General features: G+C 37.7%; 1 protein-coding gene across 1 annotated transcript in view; it reads left to right on the top strand.

Moving 5' to 3' along the window:
- Nucleotides 1-25,271, top strand: part of COL21A1 (collagen type XXI alpha 1 chain) — a 163,733-nt gene that overhangs the window by 47,014 nt on the left and 91,448 nt on the right. The window contains exons 2-7 of the mRNA XM_031434482.2: nucleotides 3,168-3,287; nucleotides 6,780-7,331; nucleotides 19,713-19,881; nucleotides 19,971-20,187; nucleotides 22,862-23,035; nucleotides 24,106-24,183. Coding sequence (XP_031290342.1) covers nucleotides 3,206-3,287; nucleotides 6,780-7,331; nucleotides 19,713-19,881; nucleotides 19,971-20,187; nucleotides 22,862-23,035; nucleotides 24,106-24,183 — 1,272 coding nt within the window. The 5' untranslated portion in view covers nucleotides 3,168-3,205. The remainder of the gene's footprint in view (nucleotides 1-3,167; nucleotides 3,288-6,779; nucleotides 7,332-19,712; nucleotides 19,882-19,970; nucleotides 20,188-22,861; nucleotides 23,036-24,105; nucleotides 24,184-25,271) is intronic.

The raw sequence follows: 25,271 nt of genomic DNA, 5'->3' as shown, positions 1-25,271 counted from the left end.
CATTTAATATGCTTAATGGCCGTTTCTGTATTTTCTTATGTGACATGTCTGTTCAAGACTTTTACTCATTAAAAAAATAATTGGATTGTTTTTCTTTTTATTGTTGACTTTTAAAAAAATATTTGCATTCTGTATGTGAGTCATGTTTCATAAGTATTTTATTCTGAATATGGGCTTGTCTTCTTAATGATATCTTTGGAGGAACAGAAATGTTTAATTTTGGTGAAATCTAATGTGTATCCATTTTTAAAATTCATAGTGGTTTTAGTGTCCTAAGAAGATTTGCCCAGTCCCAAGGTTGGGAAGATATTCTCTTATGTTTTCTCCCAGAAGAAGCCTTATTGTAGCTTTTACCTTTAGATCTATGCTTCATCTAGTTTCTATATGTGGAATGAGATGGGGTCAAGACTCATTTTAGTGTTTATACAGTTGATCTGGCACCATTTATTGAAAAGCCTTTCCTTTCCCATTCAATGACCTTGACACTAATGCAAATCAATTGACCATATAAGTGTGGGTCTATTTTTGAACTGTCTTGTGTTCTATTCTATATATTTATCCTTATATCAACAGCACACTTTCTTGATTACTGTAGCTTTATAGTAAGTCAAAATCAGATGGTGCAAATTCAATTTAGCTCTTCTTAATCGTGACTGTTCTTTATCCAGATTGTTCTTCATTTAAAATTGTTCTTGTAATTCAAAATCATTTGCATTTTATAAGAATTTTACAATAAGTTTGTCAATTTCTTTTAAAAATCTGCTGGGGTGTTGACTGGTATTGTGTTGAGTCTGTAGGTCAATTTGAGGAGGATTAATGTGTGACCAATATTGAATCTTTTAACCCATGAGTATAGATCTCTCTATTCGCATTCCTTAATTTCTCTCGATAACGTATTATTGTATAGTTTGATGTAGAGGCCCTTCACATTTTTCACTTGTTTTATTTCTAGGTTTATGATGCTTTTGCTAGTATTTGATATATTACATCCACCGCTCTATTTTGTTGCTAGTATATAGATTACACTTAAAAAAAAAAACAACTATTAACCTTGTGTCCTGTGACCTTGCTAAGTTCACTTGTTAGTTCTACTAGTATTTTGGTAGATTTCAAAAAGTTTTCTATGGAGATAATTATGTTGTCTGTGAATAATTAACAGTTTTCTTTCTTTTTAAATAGTCTTTGTATCTTTTATTCTCATTTTGAATGTGGCGCTGCCTAAGACTTCCTGTACAGTTTTGAAAAGAAGTGATTTGAGAATATATCCTTAACTTTCTACTGATATGGGGGAGAAAGCTTTTAGTCTTTCACCATTCAATATGATTTAAGCTGTCGATTTTTTTCGTAGATGGCATCCATTTATAAAGTTGAAGAAGTCCCTTCTACTGTTAGTTTGCCGAGAGTTTTATCATGAATGGTTGTTGAATTTTATTCAATGCCTTTCCTGCATAAATTGAGGTATTCAGGTGATTTTTCTTTTTTCGTTCCTTAGCAATGTGAATTGTATCAGTTGAGTTTTAAATGTTAAACCAATCTTGCATCTCTAGGCTAACCCTCACTTGGTCATGATCTTTTGTCTATATTGCTAGATTTGACTTGCTAATAATTCATTATGTATTTCTACGCCCTGTTCGTGAAAGATAATGAACTATACTTTTCTTGTAATATCTTTGTCTAGTTTTCCATTAGGGTTATGTTGATCTCATACTAGAAGTTGGGGAGATGGGGAGATTCTTCCTCTATTTTCATTTCATTTCATTTCATCAAAGTATTTGATTATTACTATCATTACTTTCTTTAAATGTTTGGTAGAAATTACTGATGAAACTATTGGAAACTGGAGTTTTCTTTGTGGGAAAGTTTTTGGTTAAAAATTCAATTTCTTTAATAATTTCCATTTAGATCCATTTCAGTAAATAGTGTATTATAAGACTGTCCATTCCATCTGTCTACTCATTGTCCTTTTAATGTCTGTAGGGTCTGTAGTGGCATCTCCTTTTTCAATATTGACTTAGGTAATTTATGTTTTCTGTCTTATTTCTTGATTATTCTTTCTAGGGTTTTTAAGAATATCTATTTGCTCAAAGAACTCTAATTTTATTGTAGGGCTGGAATGCCTTGGAGCGACTTTTCTCCATTCTGTTGCTTCTCCCCTAACGTTCAGCAAGAGAAGGATTTGTACCTGAGGGATTCCCTGGGTTCTTGAACAGGGGGAGGGAGGAAGTGGGTGTCTCTAGACTGTTTTGCACTGCTCTCAATTTTCTGTGCTACCTGTTTATTCCATGTACCCAGTTAAAAGGTGCGGGGAGGAATTGCTGGATGGGGGCATCCTTTCTCTGCAGCCTGGACCTTTCGGGATTCTAAGCTGTCACACCAGCTTTGACTGATTTCTTTCACACTGTAGCAAATTCTCCCTCCTCTTGAAGGACGGCTCCCTTTCTGCTAGAGACAAAAGCACCTCTGAATCTTTTCTGTCCTATGAAGGATTAATAACTTTTGGAATTTAGGTCTTTTAGGTTTCTTTCAACCTTGTTTTTTTCTTCTGTGTTTTAAAAGACTATAGGTTTACAGTTTATCTGACATGTTTGGGAGTGATAGTCTTTTGTAACGTTCCACATTCTAACCAGGAGTGAAGCTCTTGGACTAACTTAGAAGATGTATTAAACTGAGTGTTTCTGAGTTACATAAAATAGATCTTATTGTTTATAATTAACACCCCATTAAAAAAGTTCACTCTTGCCATTCAGCTTTATCATACAGATATTTTTACCAGATACCCTTTGAGTGTTTCTTAAATGAAAATCCATATTTAAAAGAAGGATGTTTGCTACCATTGAGATAATAAAAAATGCGCTAAGGTTCTACAGACTGCTTAAAAGGGGCGATTCTAGCAAATATTTTGAGCAAAGCCCAAAGTTTTAGATAAGTTTTGCTTTCCCAGGGTAATTGTGAATTAAAAGCTAATCACGGGCGTTCCTTAGCTCCCAACCACTGTCGTGTTGTCCTGCATCAATACATTTGCAATGTGGCTATTTTGGGTGCGTAAGTTAATTCCAAGGTTAGTAACTATACTTCGACCGGATATTGTGTTTAAACAATTAAATTTATCACAGTTAGGTATTTGTCTTTATTTTTCTGATATATTTAACTTTTTTTTTTCTTTTTAGGAATCCTAAAACCAAAATATTGGAAGGAAAACAGAAACATGGCTCATCACATTACATTCCTTTGGATAGTTTTGCTTCTTCAGAATTCTGCCTTAGCTGATGATGGGGAGATAAGATCAAGTAAGAACCCTCAACATTGTCTTTTTTGTTATCAACAAATTAATTGTGCAAATCAGATTAGAGGAGCTCAAGCAATGGCTTTAAGAAGCTTAACTTATTCTTCATGTCTTTGATGCTGTGATCCCCCAACATTGATGAATTGCTATGTTACCCATTAACTGAGAGGAAAAGCTGTGAGAGGTCATTCAGAGAAAATTCTATGCGAATCGTTCATTTTATTAACCCATCAGGGTTTGGAGCAAACCATCTGGTATTGAGTCCAAGTTCAGCTGTTGATAAGCTTCATGACATGGAGATAAAGAAGGACAGTTATCAGGACCTCATCCTATGAGGTCATTGCGTAGAGATAATAAGACAGTCCTTGTAAATAAGGTAAGGTATATAAACGTCTCAGCACACAGTGACTAGTACTCTGCCTGTAGGAGGTCTTGTGTTGGAGAAGGTAGGCTCTGTGAGTGGCAGTTTGCTACCCAGGCCATCCTTCACAGATACCATACTTCTGTTTAAAAGTTTGCTTAGATTCATATTTTAAAACTCATAAACATAAACCCTCTGCTGTAAATGAATTATGGTTTCTATCACAGTTAAATCAGACGGTTTGACAGTTTGGTTCAGCTTGGCTTAAAACTTATTGACAATAATATTTAATGTCTGCATAAACACTTTTATAGTTCGGTTCCCCCCCCTCCCCCCGCCAAGCACTCTACAAGGCAGATACTCTTTATTTTTTTTGAGTGGGAAAAGAGAGTCGTCACATTTAAGGGGCTTGCTTAGTGTCATACCTATGTCTGGTTAGAGCTGTAATGACTATTTGAACTACGCCTTGATCTTCGGTGCATCCCTTCCCTCCAGTGATTGCCTCTCTAAGAAGGAGGTCTCTTGGAGTGGCAGTTTGGCTGGGGTTTATAAATGGCAGTGCTTGCTTTCGTAGCCATGTGCTTGGCTAACCTTGCAGTTATGAAATACATGCCCCATGGCTTTGGAAAGGGGTGGAAAGAGCCCAAGAATAACTCTGCAAGAATTTATAACCACTGAATCGAGTGGTACACAAACACTCGCAGGTCCAGGCAGTAACAGATCGCACAGGGTTGAGGAAAGGCAACACTGAGGAATCCTACAAACACGATCTTCCTGTCTGTCTGTCTGTTGCACAGAACTCCAATAAAAGCATAACCCTGTCATCCTGTTATTCCAAAAATAACAGGTGAACTGGATTCCCTTGGGTTAGAAAATTTGCCTCTGGGCTGAATTCCACTTGTGCTGTCCCTGCCTTGAACTCCGGCGGTGGCCACCGTGGCCAGGCAGTTAGACTAGTGTCCCTCACGCCTGTCTACATTCTTCGACACCTCCTGCCATATAGCATCTGAGGAGGGACATCATGATCACAGTTACAGTTTTTAGGCAAATCCATATTTTGGCAAATTTTTAGGGGGGGTGGGTAACTTCTTGGCTGTTAATACGTGTTTGCCTGACAATAGTGTTTGCTTTTGCTGGTTACTGTGATGGATGAGTTGAGATCACTGTAAAATTGAGGCCTCTCCATGTGAGCTTTGTCAATATCCCAGATACATAATTGACAAAGATAAGGAAAAGAATGGAAAGGAGAGGAAGGCGGGAGTGAGGGAGGTGAAGAGAGGGAGAGGTTGATTGATTGATTGGTTTACTCCAAAGAGAGACAAAAATACTAGTACTAATTGTCACCAAGCAACTTTTTTCACCAGTACCATCCTTTGCAATTATGATACCTTATTGGCAATATATACAGAAAGTAAATCATCCTTATTATAACTTTAAATTGGGCATCTGACCATTACTTAAGGGAGACCCTGAGTAAAACCATAGGTTTTAAAAGTTGCCATCTCATTTTCTTCCAACTCATCATCTCCAGGGACATGGGATCCTTATCCTATGGGCCAAAAACAGCAGTATTCTTGCTGCTTTGAGTGCAGAAGTTGGGGAAGGAAAGGGCCAGTACGGTTGTTCCCTCCTGGACCTCTTGTTGGCCACTACAAACCCTTGGAGTTACCCAAACAAACCAGTTTGTCTCTTGGGCTGTGTCTGTCTCTCACCTCTGGACCTTTGCACATGCTGTTCTGATTAGAATGGCCTCCTCTTGACCTGGTTAAAGCTCTCTCCTTTCACGTCTCAGGCTGCCTGTCACCTTTCCCTCAAAATCATCCTGTCTTTCCATAATTAAGTGGCCACCCCCTCCTAAATGTTCTCCAAATTCTCTGAAATTTCTCTAACCAGCCACTTGTCCATCTTCCTAGGCTGTGAGCATTTTGAGGTGTCTCTTGTAGGCTTGAAGCCAGTGCCTCGCATGATGTCAGGCACAGAGTAGGTATTCAATATATGCATCCCGAAAGAATGAAATCAGATTAGGGGCATGTTGTGTACTGGGGAAATGAGAATGAAGTGTTTTTTGTTTTCCGCAGGTGTTTAGAACTCGTCTGGTTATAACTTGCACCCTGGATAGTCTTTTTTTTTTTCCCGGTCGAGTTCTAAGATGTGCCGATCACATATGTTTCCTGGTATCTTGAAACAAGAATCTATCTCTACAGAGAAAGAAAGAGCTTTACAGCCTTGGACACAGATTCACTTCGCACAGGCTAATGTTTTGACTATTTTAGTGGCTGTAGATGAGAGATCAGACCTTCAAAAATTCATCTTGCATGGAGTGCAAGAGTGACTGCTTTTGTGATTTTGGTTCATTAACTTTTATCAACTCAGTCAAGAATATGTACACCAGAAACCGGCACAACACTGTAAATCAACTATACTTCAGTAATAAAAAAGAAAGAATATGGATCTTTGTTGGCTAGTTGAGTCCTGAAGTTGGCAGAAAGTTTGTTTTTAATTTCTTCCCCCCGACTCATTGATTTATATACATTTTATACATATTTCAGGTTAAAATAAGCATATTTTATTGATAAACAATGATGTTAGTGTAGAGCTTAAATCATGCATTTATTTGTTAAGTTTTTTTGTGTTTTTTTAATTCAGTAGAGAACTAGAATAAAATGTCACTTCATGGTAATACCTACCCCTGCAAAGAGATATCTAGATCCCATATCCACTTACAGCTTCCACTTTTTATTCCCTATTTTAAGAGCTGAATCATTCATCCTTAAAATGTAACAAGATAATTCAAACATCTCAACAAAAATCATAGCCTCATTTGTAAAGAATTTTCCCAGGCTAGGCAGTGTATCTTACTTAATCTTCACAAAACTTCTATGAACTGATTACTATTATTTTTTTCTATTTAAAAAAAAAGTCAACTTTCTTGATGTATAATTGACATATAAAATTGTAAGATGTTTAAAGTACACATCGTGGTGACTTTATGTACGCATACGTTGTGAAAAGATTCTCTCCATCTGGTTAGTTAAAACAATCATGCATTTGAAACCTCTCACTTTCTGTTTCTGTTTTTTTTTTTTTTTTTTTTTTTAACGTAGTGAATAAACTCTGATGGTTTTTTTCACCCAGGTTGCCGTACGGCTCCAACAGACTTAGTTTTCATCTTGGATGGCTCTTACAGCGTCGGCCCAGAAAACTTTGAAATAGTGAAGAAATGGCTTGTCAATATCACAAAAAACTTTGACATCGGGCCGAAGTTTATTCAGGTCGGGGTGGTTCAGTACAGTGACTACCCGGTGCTGGAGATCCCCCTGGGCAGCCAGGACTCAGGAGGGAAGCTGGTGGCCGCGATGGAAGCCATTCACTACTTGGGAGGCAACACGAGGACCGGAAAAGCCATCCAGTTTGCACTTGATTACCTCTTCGCCAAGTCCTCGCGGTTTCTGACCAAGATCGCGGTGGTCCTCACTGACGGTAAATCCCAGGACGAAGTCAAGGATGCCGCAGAAGCCGCAAGAGACAGTAAGATCACCTTGTTTGCCATCGGTGTTGGTTCTGAAACAGAAGATGCGGAACTCAGAGCCATAGCCAACAAGCCTTCATCTACTTACGTGTTTTATGTGGAAGATTATATCGCAATATCCAAAATAAGGGAGGTGATGAAGCAGAAGCTTTGTGAAGGTAAGCCGTCATTTCATTTGGAAACGATTAGTAATTCCTTTTTCCTACATTTGGTGTAACCTGTTCATTGTTTTTACACGGGGGGAGATAGGTACATTTAATGTCGAAGTATTTCCGTTAGAATTGAGGTGAGTGCACATTTTCGTGGTGTTATTTATTCTGGATAAGTTTTGTTTTTAGAAACTGCTTCTTATAAAATCTACAGCTGGAATATGTAAAATTTTGTTTTATTGTTTTTTTCTTTTCAGTGACAATGTGTTTATTGTGGAGAAGGTAGAAAAGAAAGATATACAAAGGATAAAAACATATGTAAACCACACATGATCATTTCACTCCTGTTAACAAATTTTTCTGTCTTTTTCATTCCAGTCCTTTCCTTTTTTATTTCAGTGTGTCTGAGAGTTTATTCAAATGCATAAATAAGGACAATATTGTATATGTAATGTCAAACTCTATTTTCATTTTATTATGTACTTTATTGTTTTGTATGTAATTTTTTTCCTCTTTTAACATAAGAGCAGACAATCTTTTCTGGTAAGTTATTTAATAATTTCTCCATTTTTGTATGTTTGGTTTATTTTTCTAATACAAATACCAGTGAATATCTTTGTACCTAATTCTGGATTGGAATCTTTCATCATTTCTTCAGAAAACAAAGATCACATTGCTAACAGTTTTAAAACTTTGGAATTATGTTAAAAATTCTACTTGAGAAAAACTTAAACTCCCACCAGCAGGAGGGAACATTTGAAAATATAGTACTTACCAGTCTATTGATTATGTTTATATTATTTCATAAAAATCTAACTTCATGTTTATGAAGCTCCTTGATGTGGGAAATTTCCAATTCTTGGTAAACATTAATCCTGTCAGGGTATAGACATACTTGTGTTCAGATTACTTTGGGAGAGAATTGTTTATTCATATCTTTTATTTTTAATATTATAGGCATTTTTATACCTAAAAAATAATACCCATGTAAAACAGAAAGGCTTTTTTTCCAGTTTACTTCTGAAAACTCCAAAAAAGTTTGGCTCACATTTGATAGAAAAATCTCTAAATGATTGTGGCTTAGAAAAAAAATGAATTCCTCTATTTTCTTCCTATTTTGGGGAGATATGGTAGAGAAAAACATTTGAAAGTTTTTTAGATTTGTTTATTTTTAATAGTATGGAAATTAAGGATTTTCTTTAATAAAACTTTGTAAAAAGGTGCTAACAAGTACAAATGATCGTTACGGTCATTCTTTTCATAACAGTAAGAATGTGTTGCCTTTTGTTGTGTTGGACACGTCAAAAGGGTTTTTGATTTTTAGTATGTTGTTAGAAGTTTTTCATTTTGAAGCTAGGTATTTCACTGTTAAAATAGACTCTTTATGGTGAAATTTCACTTACCATCCATTTTTTATCCTAAAATAGAAATTTGATATAAATATGTCTGTGTGGTATTTGCTTCAGAGACTTTTTCTGTCGATAAGTATTTTGTTAACTACATTCTCTCCATTTAAAAGCTTAAAAATACACATGAAAGAGTAGAGTCTGTTAATAGGGGTAAAAATTTTTTCAGCTAAAATGTACAGTCTGTAAAAAAAAAAAATCGGATTGGAAATCTTGCCAAATATTTCTTCCTCCACACTCAAAGAAAGAATGTAAGTAATGTCTGTCTATTCAGTTCACATACACACTGTACAATGGTCATCTTTCAAAGTGTGCTTTTTGAAATTGCACTAATGGAAAATATGGGCTTTTTTGCACTTGACTTTTTATGCTGTGTTGGATTATGATTAATGCGCCACATTAAAGCATCGCTGTGCTGCAGCAGCCTCAGAGCATGTGATCTATACTTGATTCTTTGACAATTTCACTTTCTTTTTGGACGTACAGTTAACTTCTACTTTGAGATGCTCATTAGCATATACGATTACCATTTTCCAATACTGTTCCTCTTTATACTCTGCTGTGGTTGATCCACAGTGAACAAAACATTATCCATCCCTTTGTTCCATGTGGATTATTTCATCTTCATGGACGTGCCATTTTCCTGGAGGTGTATTCTGCAATGCATTCCTTATTTCAGGACCACCTTTTTGAGATGGGTAATGATTCCATTATCTGAGAGTCTAATTTTTTTTTTATTTTTTATTTTTTTACTGTGTTAAAAAAACACATAATATGAGACCTACTCTCAACATATTTAAGTGTATAACACAGTATTGTTAACAAGTACCATCTTGTGTGTCAGATCTAGAACCTTCCCTGTGGCGTGACTGAAACTCTATGCCCATCGGACAGCAGCTCCCATTTCCTCTTTCCCCCAACCCTTGTGTTTCGGTGAGTTTGACTACTTTTGATGCTTCATAAAGGTAGAATGGTATTTGTCCTTCTGGGACTGGCCCCTGGGGTTCTGATAGGGATTGCTGTGAATCTGTAGATCACTCTGCGTGATAAGGAGACTTCTACAACAGAAGTTTTTCAATCCAGAACATGAGACATCTTTTTGTGTGTATGTGTTTTATTTCATTTCTTTGAGCTGTGTTTTGTAGTTTTTAGTATTCAAGTCTTCTGCCTCCTTGGTTAAGTATTTTCCATAGTATTTTTATATTATTTTTGATACTCAGGCTAGTACTTCCAATACGATGTTGAATAGAAGTGGTGAGAGTGGGCATCCTTGTCTGGTTCCAGATCTTAGAGAAAGGGCCTTCAGTTTTTCCCCACTGGTATGACGTTAGCTGTGGGCTTTTCATATATATGGCTTTTACTGTGTTAAAGTAAATTCCTTCTATACTTAACTTTGGTGTGTGTTTTTATCATGAAGAGATGTTGAATTTTTTCAAGTGCTTTTTCTGCATGTTGAGTCCATCATATGACTTTTATCCTTCATTCTGTTACAGTGTTGTGTCCCATTGATTGATTTCATGGGCGAAATCATCTTTGCATCCCCAAAATAAATCCCGCTTGGTCATAGTGTATGATCCATTTTCATCCTTTTGATACGTTCTTGTATTCAAATTGCTAGTGTTTGGGGGAGGATTTTTTGCATCTATATTCATCAGGAATGTTTACCTGCAGTTTTCTTTTCTTGTGTCTTTTTCTAGCTTTGGTATCAAGTGATGCTGATATTCTTTTTTTAAATTGAAGCACCGTCAGTTATAATGTGTCAATTTCTGGTGTACAGCACAATGTCCCAGTCGTGTGTGTGTGTGTGTGTGTGTGTGTGTGTATTCGTTTTCATATTCTTTTTCATTAAAGGTCATTGTAAGATACTGAATACAGTTCCCTGTGCTCTACAGAAGGAATTTGTTTTTTTATCTCTTTTTATATGTAGTGGTTAATGTTTGCAAATCTCAAACTCCCAAATTTATCCCTTCCCACCCCCTTTCCCCTGGTAACCATAAAATTGTTTACCATGTCTGCGGGTCTGCTTCTGTTTTGTAGATGAGTTCATTAGTATCCTCTTTTTTCTTTCTTTCTGTTTTGTTTTAGATTCCACATATGATATTCTTATTTTGTTCATGCATCATTTCTTGAGTTCATAGATCATTTTTATGGGGTTATTTTGCATTCTTCATCAGATAATATACCTCCCTTTCTTCAGAGTCAGTATCTGGGGAGTTAGTTTGTTCCTTTGATGGGGTCATGTATTTCATAGCTTTGTTTTGGGTTTCACACATCTGAAAAAACAGTCCCCTCTCAGTTTTTACCCACTGGCTTTGCACAGGGAGAAGTCCCTTAGCAATCAGTCTCACTGGAGATTCTGAAACCTTTTTGAAATGGATGTGATTTCTCTGGGACGATGTGAGCCATTGTGAATTAGAGGGGCCGGTTTCTTTTTCAGTAGCTCTTAATCTTTCACTGCCTTTGGGGTCTGCCTGCACCACTCCAAGTTCTCTGGTTCTGTAGCCATGAGCTTCGCACTCTTCCTTGCTCTCAGTGGTCCCCAAGTGTCCAAGTGTGCTGGTTCCCTGTCAGCAGCCTTAGTCAGGCAAGACCAGTATCATCCCCTCAGGCAGCCCTTTGAAAAGCTGGAATGCTGGGTACATGCTTCCCTCTTTTCTCTTCCTGCGGGAGAAGCTTCAAGGGATGTGTCTTTTGATCACGCTGAACCATGCCAGCCACAACAAGCCACCGCCCTGCTCCATTTTGTTCTCACCAGTCACCAGGCATCCAAGTAATTCTGGTCCCTTCAGTGCTGCAGGTGAGGTGCGAATGGCACCGGTCTCTTGGGCAGCCCTCCAGAAAGCTGGGGCATCGGATGCCCTGCTCTGCTTTTCTCGTTCCCTCCTGAAGGGGGCATTACGCGCTGGTGCGCTCTCTCTGGGCGCTGATTTATGTCATCTTGGGAGGGACTGATGTGGGTGAAGCGATAGTGCTCTTATTACCTGTTTCAGTGAGGCTTTTCTTGGCTTTGTCCTCGCCGGGGGCCTTCAGCTTTCCTACCTGGAATCTGGAACTCGCCTAAAGGAATTCTGGTCCATATGTCATTGTTGGTCAGTGTTCCAGTTGGAGAACGTGGGTTGGGACTTTCCATTCTGCCACCTCGGTGGCATCACTCTTCTGTGCTTTTTATGAATCAGCCAGGCATGGGCTTGGTACAACAGAATGAGGACGGAAAAAGAAAGTAATTTCCCCTGTATTCTGTAAGATACCTTCATACCTTACTTAGATGCCTTCAAGGGCTTCCAACAGCTTGTGGCTTGAGTGACTGGGTTTCTGGACCCATATTTTATTCAGGTGAGCTGAATTTACCTGTACACAGGTGTGGGTAGTTAAAAGAGCCGACCCTCGAAACCTGCCTGTGTGTTCCTACTGTTCCGTTTTCCCACCATCTTGACTTTTGGATGAAGCAGGAAACTTATCTACTTCTTAAAAGAGCATATGGGGTTGACTGAAGGGAAGCCAGAGGTCAGAAGGCAACTAACTGTGTAACTGTGGGCTTACCTTCTTTGAGAAAGAGAGAGAGAGAGAGAGAGAGAGATAAAGACTGCTTGCCTGAGTGGAACTTCGGTGTCTCTCATCCCCTACAACTCTGGGGCTTTTTTCTCTCCAGCACTTTCCACCGTGGTGCACTCTAACTCGGAATGCTGCTCACGGCTTCTCCTGAATTTCTTTTCCTCCCGTCAAAAATTACTACTACTTTGTACGCCCCTTTCCCTTGGCTTGGAGATTGCTGGATAATTTGATTATCTAACTCAAGCCTTATAATACTTGGTAATAATGGCCTGATATTTTACTCCACCCTACTCAGTTTAACTTGCATTTCGATAGAAGCCATAAAAGGTAAAGATACACCTTTCAGGAGTGGTGGCCAGGACAACTGGGATGTTTTTGGAGGTGGTGAGTATTTTGGGTTCCATGATTTCATAACATATATGTGATTAATTTCTCTGCCCTGACATGAAACTGATCTCCTTCCATTCTGCCTCCCCATTGTTGGTACACATACACTTGAATTCCCATCCACTGAGATGGGGCAGGGAGAAATGAGGGGTGGGAGGTGGGGCGAGGTTTGGCAGACGGGACAGGATCTAGTCTACTAGTTCCTAAAGCCTCCTCAGGTATTCAGAGGAATCACTTTGTATTCTAGCTGTAGATTGCGAGAATTTAAATCTAATCTGAAATGGAGGCAACCTACATTGTCAAGGGCTTGTAGTATATCCGCAAGTGTGAATTTTCCATTCATTTAATTAGAGAGGCTGGAGCTATGTTTCAAATAAAGAAACATAATCTGTTTATATTTTATGTAAAAAGTGATGTTTGGGAAAAGCAGAATAACTGTGGCATGATTCAGAAAATTCACCAATTACAGCATGCAGACTTTGCTGACAGTGTTTATGATCTTGATGCAGCTGTGCAAGATCATTATTTCTAGGAAAGGAATAAACAAGAAAACGTGCAGAATAATTTTCTTAGGAATGATAAAACTTGTATGAACAGCTCATTCTCCCATCCTTTCTCTTTCTCTAAAATACTGTGTGTAGTAGCTGTCAACTAATTACATACTTTATTCTCATAGCAGCTTCGTCCTTTGTAAGTCACAGTTGGCATGCTAGTTGGAATGAAAATTGGTACATCCACCTTGGAAAAGCCTTTGACATTATCTACCAGGGCAAAGCATACTGCTATCCTATGAAATAGCAGTTCTTCTCCCAGATACTTAACTATGAGAAATAAATTTGTATGTTCACCAAATGACTATCCAAGAGTGTTCATAGCAGCTTTATTAAAAATAGACCCAAACTGGAAACAGCTCCAATGATTACCCACAGGAAGATGGATAAACACATCATAGTATAATTCATACGGTAGAATCCTTCACAGCAACACACCACCACCACCACCAACAAAACAAATCACTGTTATGTGCAAAAACGTGGCATTATGTTGAGCAAGAGAAGTCAAATTAAAAAACAAAAAGATACTGCTTGGTTCATTTACATGACGTTCAGGAACAGACAAAACTAGGGGAGGGTATAGCTCCAGGGGTAGAGCGCATGCTCAGTTAGCACACACAAGGTCCTGGGTTCAATCCCCAGTACCTTCTCCAAAAACCACTAAGTAAACCTAACTACCCCCCACCTCCAAAAAAAAAATTAAAAATAAAGAACAGACAAAACTAAACAAATTAATGGGGATAGAATTTGTTTAACAGTGGTGGCTTCTGGTGGTGGTGGTTTTTCTCCGTGAAGGAACATGAGATAACTTTCAAGGTGTTGGACATTCCTTGTCTTGTCTGGTGCTAGTTCTTTGATTGTATGCATATGTGCCAGTTGAGCTGTTGAACCCTTGAGATTAGGGCATTTTACTGAATGGAGATTGTATCTTAATAAATGTTTTTTTTAAAAAGTCAGTAAGTGCAGTGTCTATTAAAGTAAAGCACTTGATTTTTTTTTTTTGCTACACCTGAGGCCATATGATTTTATGGTGGTCCAACCCTGTCTCTGGAGTCAGGCCCAGATGCGGGTTTGTTTCCTGACTTTGTCAACATCACTTTCTTGATGCGTGATCTTATGCCAAGTGATGGACTCCAACCTTGGTGGAGAGAGACTACATTTTTAAATTTTGTTTTTGCAGTTTACATAATAGTAATATGTATTATCTTGTACATTTTCTGTGGTTCAGCGACATGGGTGAAGCTGGGCTGAATGGTCCTAACTCAGGTCCTCTTAAGGAATTGAAGTCAAGATGTCATTTGGGGCAGCAGTCAGCTGAAGGCTTGACTGGGGCTGGAGGATCTGCTTTTAAGGTGACTCACAAGGTTGGCAGGTCAGTCCTGGCTGTTGGCAGGTCTCGGTTCCTGGTCACATGGACCTCCCCCCGTTGCTGCTTGAGTGTCCTTACAACATGGCGTCTGGCTTCTTCCAGAGTGAGTGGTCCAAGAGCACAAAGGGGAGCTCAGTGTCTTTGATGGTCGAGTGGAAGTCACATTCCTTTACTTCTACAATACCCTATTGGTTACTCAGGTCAGCGAGACCACATTTTAGGAACATTAATATCAGTCTGCTAGAGAAGTGTAGGGACATGTTAAGATGCCTGGATGTCTGGTTAAAAAAAAAAAAACAGTAGAGTTTGTATGTTAAAATGATGCATAACTAATATCTGACAAAAACTCTTCCCATTCAAATTAAAAATGAAAAAGAGAAGGAGTAAAGAATGAGTTAAAGGATTTGGACACATACTATTGTCTGGACATGTGTAAAGCCAAAACACATTACCTTTCTCCACCCATACTGTTCAGTCAGAGGAAAGATTGACTTAAAAATTTTCATCACATAATCAATGCTTTTAAAATGAAAAATGGCAAAAACAGATGAGTTATTTTTGTAATTTTGTAAGCCTTTTTTTCCAAGTGTTTTCAAGTTCTCTTTATTTTATTTTTTAGTTTTGCTTTTGTTGGGGGGGGGTGTAAATTAGGTGTATTTATTTATTTATTTAATTTTTGAATGGAGGGACTGGGGATTGAACCCAGGACCTTCTGCATGCTAGGCATGCACTTTATCACTGAGCTCTACCCTCCCCCCATAAGCCTTTAAAACTGTATTCTCCTTAACTATTTTCTAAGCCAAGGGTGGATTTCCATTTCTTATGTGTTTTCTTATTGTTAAAAAATAATATATTCGATGTTACTGAGGCCACTTAGCTCGTGAAAAAGATTTTGACTTCTGTTTTGTGCACAAATTGTACCTAAGGCTGGTTGGAGTTTATTGTTCCTATTGACTCATCACTGTAAGGACTGTTGTCAAAAATCTATGCTTACTGTGTCCCACTGTCGGGTGGCCATGTGTTTGCTGGACATCTTCCTCTGATGAAGGACTGTTGACTCCAGATCAGCCTATATTTTAAGGCAGTAGGATTCCTTGCTATTAAAAGAGGATGAGATCATTCAATCTGTAATGCGACAAGAAAACTTGTGAATTTGGGCTCTGGTAAGAGGATGTCTGCTTGGATAATTTATTTTGGGTTTGCTATTGTTATTTTATTGTATTTCCAATAAGTTTCACAATCTTTGCACTAAATTGCAACAGTGGTGCATGTGCCTCCTTTTTTTACGGATGTATACATGACGTTAAAGCACGTGATGGTGTAATAGACCTTCAGGAAGGCACGTGTATCACTTGCCGCTGAACACCATTGAAGGATGTGTGTCAGTGGCACGTGTCCTCATGTTTGCCTTCCCATTAAAACCAGGTTCATCCCAGGAAAGTTTAAAGAAGTCGGCTTGCACAGATCTGAGCTGCACCAGAGGCACCATAGACAACTACGTCTTATTGGGCTGCATCAGTAAAGTTACTTTTGGTCTCTGACCACAAATCTTGTTAGAATTCCCCAGTTCTCAATAAGATATGCGACTTCTGCAGAAGGTGACTTACAAGCAATGGAAGTGTGGAATTGGATTGAATAGGCACTTGTAAACTAGGCTAGGTATGTTCTGGAATAATGTGTACATCAGTGGCCCTGTTATATTAACTTATAAGTAGCAAGGTGTAGCTGGACACATTTGATTGCCCTGGTTAGACGCAAGATATATACAGTTTTTGTGTCCCTCTTCATGGTGGGATTTTTAAATAAAACACATTTTTTTTTTATGATCCCGAGAAGACTGAATTAACTTATACTGCTAAGCCTTGAGATTGGACAGAAAAGCAATTATTACTGGACTTCAGTGTTTAAAATAAGTGGGATAATCTGTACTCATCTCATAAAGCCTTCCTTTTCTGGATGTTCTCTGAACATATTGGAGTGAAAATAAAATTGTAGCCGTGTAGTCCGTGTAGGGAACCAGTTGTGAACCTAGGTCTTCCAAGTTGGGCTTTTTTTTTTTTTCCCATCCTTGCTCCTGAACACACTCCTTTAAATTAACTTGGTTTATCTAGATTGTTCTACTTACCCTGCTGTAGGTGTTATAACAAGCCCCAGCTGACTCTCTTTTAGCGTTTTATTTTCCTGGTCCTTAAAATTATACCTTCAAGTTTCAGTTTTTATTTCCAGTTTCCATGCCCCTCTCTGGATGCTGTTGTATATTTATACATATATTTCTTTTGTTTTTTTTTCTGCACAATGGGGAAGTTAATTATTTACCTCTGTTTCCCTGGAAGTTTGTGGGGAAATTGTTGTTTGGAGATCAAAGAAGTATTTTATATGTGGAAACTTTCTTTTACCTGTCTTTCATAGCTAGGCATACAAACCATATATTTGAGCATTTTAACTACATTTTACTTTTCAATTCCCATGTGTAAGGATATCTTGTTGTTCTTGTAGGTGAGCCAACTGGGAAGAAAAATTACTCCTTGGAAAAAATATTAATTATTTAAGTAGATTTTCCCTAATGAGATGTGCTAGGTAGTCATGAAAACATGGCTACACTGTGACTATTAGTTTACATTCCTGATTTGACAAACCATGCCGCACTGTTTCCTACAGAATTCTAGAGATTAGGGTACAGCACAAAAGATTTTATTATAGAAAAGGGATGAACACAATACTTGCTTTGTCCCCTCCCATTGCGTGCCGTTGTGGAGTTACAAGGCAGTTTCACACACACCATCTCATTTGATCCTCCGACAAACCCCGTGAAGGAGATCATTATTCTCATTTCACAGATGGGAATCCAGAGGTTCATGAGAGGTTAAGAGAAAGGCTTCGTCTAAAACCTCAGGTTCTGGTCTAAAGTTAGAGCTCTTTGTCCAACATCTTATAACTTCTCTTTTGTAAAGCAAATCAAAGGAGCAATTCAAATCTGAATATTCTTATGATGTCATGTTTAACACATTTTCTTTGCAGCTGAACTTCTTTCTTTTGCAGTTTTAAATCAAAATGCATTTGAAGTGAGGCTTCATTTTATTCTGTATTACCCCCCCCCCCAAAAGCAAAGCCTGCATCATAATGACAAAAAAATTAATTTCTTTTATTGATTTATGATTTAAACGGCATAATACAGCATTATTGAGACACTTATGCCCTGCTTCTTATGTTTTCATGTGGAGGGACTTCAGCTGGACTATTTTTTTTTTTGAGTAAGTCATCTTTTAAAACTATTAAAATGAATTTTAAAATTATAACAAATCCCAGTTTTAAGTACAGGTGGAAAATGTTTGCTAAAAAAATACTAGCAAATCCAGTAATGTCGTAAAGGATTAATATTTATCAGAATAAGGATTATTTCAGAATGCAAAGATGGTTCAATATTGAAGTCCAATTTGTCACTCTTCTGCTCCAAATTCACCTGAATTGGCTTTTCCCTTGACTCAGGCAATTTGGTTTTTGGTTCTCATTTTTCAAAATGAAAAGCAGTGCTGCAAGGAGTATGTAGACTGACTTTTCTGATCTCTCCTCACCTTCTTTCACTCCTCACCACTAACGGGAAAGTGTGTTTTTGGGCCAGGGAGTTTGATAAAAGTAGCTGGTCATTGTTTGCAAAATTTTTTCAGCTTTCTTCTCTTTGAATCAGCAGGTCTCTGGAGGTGGTATTCTGTTTCCTCTTTAGACCATGTGTGAGGTTAGTGGCCAGGTCCTGCTCCTGAGATGGGTGGGGAATAAATCAGCCCTGCTGGGTTGCCTGGCGACAGATGTGGTTGATTATGTTGCAGAGTCTCATCAGACTCAGTGGGTCACACCTCTAACCAGCATCCTCTGCCTGGTTCCTATACCTTCCCATCAGTTAGCTCAAAACTTACCAGAGGAAGAAGGGTGTGATTGATTAGGTCCCTTCCCAACTCAACATCTTCAGACCTGAAGGGAAACATACCCACTCCCTTCCAAGGAATACATCTGATTTTATTTATATCAAACCTTTATTTTATTTCCAATATTCCATAGTACACATTATGACGGTATGTTTTGGGCTAATTAAACCCATCTCATTATTTTTTATTGTATTATAAATATGATACCTTTCCCTCTCCTTAACATCATGTAAGAGTGATTCTCGTAAAGTTTGTTTAGTGGAGTTTGTTCTCGTTTTATTCTGTTAGCTGCTCTATAAAATATAAGCAGTCATGCTCATTGTGTATGTTATGTGATGGCTTTGGAAGAATCTGAAAATATTGCAACATTCCTATGGTATAACAGGAACAGCATTTCAGCTGTACAAAATTTTCCACATAATTTGAGACACTCATTTCCCAGAGAAGTGAAAAGCGTAAGATATTTTATAATTTCTACAGATGACTGTATAATGTAAACCTTCATGATTCTTCATAAGGAAAATCTTTATTCATTTATAAATATGATTAATATAATATATAATATAATTAATCATAGATGAGCCAATAGTCCTGTGTAAAGAGTTTCCATGAAAAGAAAGGACCCACAGTTAAGTTTTTTCCAAAGGGAAAGAACCAAGGTAATTGAACTGTAAGATTATAAACTTCTAGAACTAGAAAGACTAAAAGAGCAACACATTTTTTTCCCCCTCAAATGCTGGGATTCCAAGAAAGCAATCAGAGTTCATCTCCTAGATGCAAGAAATATAAGAGTGTTAACCGAGAACACATGACTGACTGACAGCAAATCCTGGATGAGCATCACGAATCTGCTCCATTGCTCTCCTAGCTGACAGGTGTTAGGTTGCCTCATATTCAAATAGTGAATTATAAATTTTGGCGTAGCACTGCCCTTAAAACGATCCATTAACAATGGTTCCTTTTACATTTCTGTTTCGCTTTAATCCTCTTTTTTGGGGGAAAAAGACTAATGAGACTTCATTCTCAAATGCCAAAAACACTTCCACATGTTTTCTCTGAAAATACATTTATATCCTTTCGTGAGCATGTAGAGATTTTATAATTCTATGTTTTCTAAGAGTCCTCCCTTGAGTCTCCTTTCTTGTTGAATAACCCATGATTGATCACCTTTTAGATGATTGTCTTTTGCTTTTGCTTTGTAGAATCTGTCTGTCCAACACGAATCCCGGTGGCAGCTCGTGATGAGAAGGGGTTCGATATTCTTTTGGGTTTGGGTGTCAAGAAGAAGGCAAAGAAAAGAATCCAACTTTCGCCAACAAAGATAAAGGGATATGAAATAACATCAAAAGTTGATTTATCAGAATTCACCAGGTAAACGTTACATGTTGATACAGCTTTTTTCTGATATGTCTGGAGATGTGTTGAGAATTCTTTAAGCTCATACGTGTTCTTTTTTCCAGCAATGTTTTCCCAGAAGGTCTTCCTCCATCCTATGTCTTTGTCTCCACTCAGAGATTTAAGGTCAAGAAAATGTGGGATTTATGGAGAATTTTAACCTTTGATGGAAGGCCACAAATAGCAGTTACCTTAAATGGAGTGGATAAAACATTAGTATTTACAACTACCAGCATAATTAATGGCTCACAAGTGGTCACCTTTGCTGACCCTCGAGTTAAGGTAAAGATGCCTGGGTTATTGACTCTGGTACTCAGGGGGAATTGCCATCAGGTTTAGGGGACGAGAGGCATGATTTTAACATGACTGGAAAGATACTGACTTTACATTTTAACTTTGCTTTACCAAGTTAAAGCAAGAAAAGGAGAAAATGTGTTTCTTTTTAAAAATTTTATTTATTTTTATATTTGAAATTCAATACTTTTTGTCGAAGTATGATTGATTTACAATGTTATTGTGTTAGTTTCTGGTGTACAGCATAGTGATTTAGTTATACATATATACGTATTTCTTTTCATATTCTTTCTCATTATAGGCTATTATAAGATTTTTTTAATTGAAATATAGTCAGTTACAGTGTGTCAATTTCTGTGTATAGCAGTGTCCCAGTTATGCATCTATATACATATATTCATTTTCATATTCTTTTTCATTAAAGGTTATTACAAGATATTGAATATAGTTCCCTGTGCTCTACAGAACAAATTTACTTTTTGTCTATTTTTATATGTAGTGGTTAATTAAAATTTATTTCTTAATTTGTATGAGATTAAGGGGTGGGGAAACTAACATTTTTTGAGTGCCTGCTACGAGGTGGCAGGAACATTTCATTATAACAGCCATCCAAGGAAGAAGTTATTGCTCTCATTTTACAGACAAAGAAACCAAGGTTCAACGATATTAAGTTCCGCTCAAAGTAACACGGCTACTAAGAGGTGACATCAGGAATTTAATTTAGGTCTGGTCAATTTCAAAGTCCCTGTGGGTCTATTTTATACTGCCATTGTCTTACAGGATATTGAGACAAAGTCATATTTGTCATTACATTAAATATAGGTAGATAATGGGTACAGAATTCACATTTATTAGGAAGATATTTTATTTCCCCCGAAGGAACATATATTTAATAAAATTGCAAAATTGAAAGTAAAAGTGTATTTCCCAGGTCAAATGTATTCAGAAGACAGATGCAATGTAAAAGCAATTATGTTTTGATCATTACTTTCATGATGATAGTCTAATGGTACATTATGTAATTTAGGGAATAGACAAGGCTGTATATGAAATGATGTATTTATGCAATTTCTTCGCTTGGTAAATAGATTAAATTAAAAAAATTGTCAGCCATTCTCATTAAAGGCAATGTGCTAGGTTCTGTAGGAAGTGACAAATGAATAAGGCCTATTTCTCACCTTCAGGGAACTAACTTATGATGGGATAGTCAGTGCTTCTGGTATTTAACAGAAGTCCAACGTGTTAGTGGAGCTGTGAAAGAAGTGGATTCTCGTACATGTGGGAAAGTCTTCATAAATGAGATGGTTTTTGGAGTGGACCTTGAAGGATGTATAGGATTTTGATGGAGAGAGATAAGGACGTGTAAGTCCGTGGTTCACTGCTGAGTAGTCATGTGTAGTAAAATGCAGGGTTTTTGTTCAGAGAGTAGGAAGTGGTGGCCCCTGTGTTTGTGGAGTATAAGGTACAGGAAAGAAAAAGCTAGAAAGCCCTAAGCTTAATTTGCAGGGACCTGGGAACCATACAAAGGGTTTTGGACTTCATTCAGTGGGTGGCAGAATTCCATCAAAAGGTCTTGATTACAGGCGTGTCATGGTCAAAGTAACTCTCTCCTCACCTTTTTTTCCTTCTTCTTTTGCAAAGAATACTTTTGACTCTTTCATGGAATTGGGCGAGGTCCTGGAATATAGAAATTAATAAGATGTGGCTTCTTCTCTGACAAAACTCTAATGAGAGAGGTTAATTCTAGTAGTGATAAGGATGACTTGGAGAAGGAAGGGTTAAGGATAGAGGTATGTTTGAAAAGTATTCAGATAAAGCAAGATAGCTATGGACCTAACTCATGGTGATGAGAAAGGAAATGGAGAAGTGAATTTGAGTCATATTTAAGAGACAGACTTGGTAGAATTTTGTATCTAGTTGTTAGTAACGGAGGGAAGGGGCAGGACGTGAAGGCATATGGACACTATTATCCCGGGGAAATCAGGAAGTTTGGGGGGATAGTTCAAGTTCATCTTGTTACACACGCTGTCAGACTGACTGTGAAACATCCTGGTGAAAAGATTCTAGCCGGTGTTAGAGTTCTGGGTACCACATGTGGGAAGGAGGTCCAGGCTGTTGATGGAAGTTATTCCATAAAAGGAATAATTGAGTGGATGAGATCCACTCAAAGGGAAAATGAAAGGTGAAGGACAGACCTGTGTGGAACACCCTCATCAAAGGGCAGATGGAGGGCGCTGGGCCCTCAGAAGGATGGAGAAGGGACAGTTGGAGAAGAAGGAATGAAATGATCAAGATGGTTTGAGTCGTGGAAGTTGCGACTATGAAAGAGCATGGACGAGTTACAGAGCACTTCGGATGAGGGAATGAGAGAAGCCATTTGGATCAGGACCATTTTGGAACTCATTTGTGACCTGGAAGGAGTTGTTTCAGTAAATAGTTTGGTCCAGCTGCTTTGGGCTATGCAATGGGAGCTCCACGAGGGAGTCATAAAATCATTGGTGGGTGGCCTTTGAGGCCCAGCGTGGATCAGGATGAATTAGAATGTAATGCAGCCAGTTTGTGCAGTGTGGATTTATGGTTGATGGCAAAGGAATAGAAACAAAGAAAACGACAGATTGTAAGGGATTTTACTTATGAAATCTTCCATATTTTCTTCCTGTAGACGTTGTTTGATGAAGGCTGGCATCAGATCCGTCTCCTGGTGACAGAGCAAGATGTAACTCTCTACATCGATGATCAACAAATCGAAGACAAGCCCTTGCATCCAGTCCTAGGGATTTTCATCAGCGGGCAAACCCAAATCGGAAAGTACTCTGGGAAAGAAGAAACTGTTCAGGTGGATTAAAAATCATCTGCTTTTCGCATGTATAGAACGGAGCTTTTGTGATAGCGTGTATCGCACTTAACTGTATTTAACTGATTGCCTTTAAGAAGCTTAAGCAACATGTGGCCCAGTTCGTTTGTCAAATTGCATATTTGTGTGTGTGCATGAAAATGAAAAATCAAACTTAATATAATAACTCATAGAAATCCGTTCCCCTGGGCTCAGGGTTGAATTCTATGTTCTCGTGAAATGTTAGTTTCATATTTCCCAGGAGAAGCATAGATTATATCATAAATTTGGAAAAGTGAATAGGATTAAAGCTGTGAGTGAGGGAGTTATAAAAATGTCTTTGCAGCTGTGAGGATACAATTAGATTAATGCATGTCAGGGTTCTTCATGAACAAAACTGTGACCTTTTTAGTTCTCTCTTTAAACTAGAATATCTATGTGTGGGTTGTGAAGTGTGTATGTAAAAGATAGCCGTTTCTTGAAAAATCTTGTATTTGAAAAGGTATGTCTTCCCCACTCTGTTTTCTATTAAGGGAAGACGGTGACATATTCAAATGTATGATTATACACATGGTTTTTATATGTTAATGTCACATATCAAATTATAGTAAATATTTAAAGAGTGGCAGGTGCCGGGAGTACTCATCATACAGAACTCCGTGCCAACGACTGAATCTCTGAAACTAAAGGTGACTTCTTGAGCCCACCCTGTGCAATCAGGGATGTTGGGACATGTTGGCTAAACACAGAAAGCCTGGGAGAGCTTTTAAGTGGTTCATGAAATGCTCTCTAGACTAGCTGTTAATGTAAAGCTACAACAGAAGCTCCATGGGTTTCCCAGAGAAACCAGAGACTTGTCTTTGGTGCCAGGCGAGTTTTCCTTCGGAGTTCTGTGGTATCACATCTTTATACTGTATGTTAAGTATTCACATTTTGTATTTTTATTGTTTCAGCTTAAATTGAAATCTTACACGATTGCTAATTATAGTGGCCACTTCTATATATCCGAGTTTGCTTTTGTGAAACAGTTTGCTTGTGCCTCCAGTTTAATTGGGATGGTTTTACGTTTCCAGTTTGATGTCCAAAAGCTGCGAATCTACTGTGACCCAGAACAGAACAACCGGGAGACGGCATGTGAGATTCCTGGATTTGTGAGTAGGACGGATGATTTTTTTCCCAATTTTTGCTTCAGGTCTTTCAGAGCAATCGATAAAAAGCAGATAATTCGTGAGCTTTCATTTAACATATGGGGTTCTTTTGTTTCTTAATTGTCAATGCAAATGAAACTGCATCGATTAAAACATATTTTGAGGTTCATCACTGAAATAAAATTATAATGAATTATTCTTCAAGTGCAAACGAAGACCACAGGACATATTCTCCCATTGTCTTGGGTTATGATTGTTCCATTACTTGAGTGAAGCAGGGCTGTTCCTGCTTTAGAAAAATAGAATTTGTTGTCTGAATGTCTAGTGTGTGAAATCCATTTCTAGGAGTCATTAAACGTGTGGGGAGAATACCTCAACATGGCACGATTTTCTGAAGAGTAGATGGTACTTCAATTAAAAAAAAAAAGGATTCATTTTCCTGTTCCCCAGCACGTTTTCTTAAACCATAATGAATGTAAATTTTTCTTTTTGTTGCCATTAGCCAAGTAAGATTTTCTTGTATTTCTAGGACACAAGCAACTTTCTATTAATTTAGCTATTTTTATTAATGCATTAGGAAGGAAAAGATTGTAAGCTGAAATGTTACAGGATCTGATTATAAATGTGTGTGTGTATGATTAAATCCCTTTTCCCTTGGGCACAAAAAAAAGGCATATGTTGCTAGTGCAGATAAGGTAGAACGTTGTAAAATTTTTTGAGAGTGTGGATTCTCAGTGATTTTTGTGCCCTACATGGTTCCTTTAGTTGGTACAGTTATACTGTTGTCTTCTTTTTTTTTCTATCAAACTGAACAACTTACGAATCCACATGTTCTGAAAATTTGAGGCCACAGAGCAGGACATTTAAGGGATCTATAATAAAATCAAAGATGGGAATGTTTAGAAATGATTCATTCTGGGTTTTTTTTACCTAGGTAATTGTTTAAACACTGATTTTTATTTTAGAGGCTTATAACTTGGAATATAAATCTCTTTTGTTTAGACACTCTAACGTTTATTGTAGAGACTTATAACTTGGATGATCAGTCTCTTTTGTTTAAACACTATAATGTTTATTTTAAGTACTTATAA

This window comes from Camelus dromedarius, chromosome 19 (assembly GCF_036321535.1).
Source record: "Camelus dromedarius isolate mCamDro1 chromosome 19, mCamDro1.pat, whole genome shotgun sequence".
In the NCBI taxonomy this organism is placed as follows: Eukaryota; Metazoa; Chordata; class Mammalia; order Artiodactyla; family Camelidae; genus Camelus; species Camelus dromedarius.
Note: the sequence above shows the minus strand (reverse complement) of the source record. Positions and strands in the feature narration are given on the sequence as shown.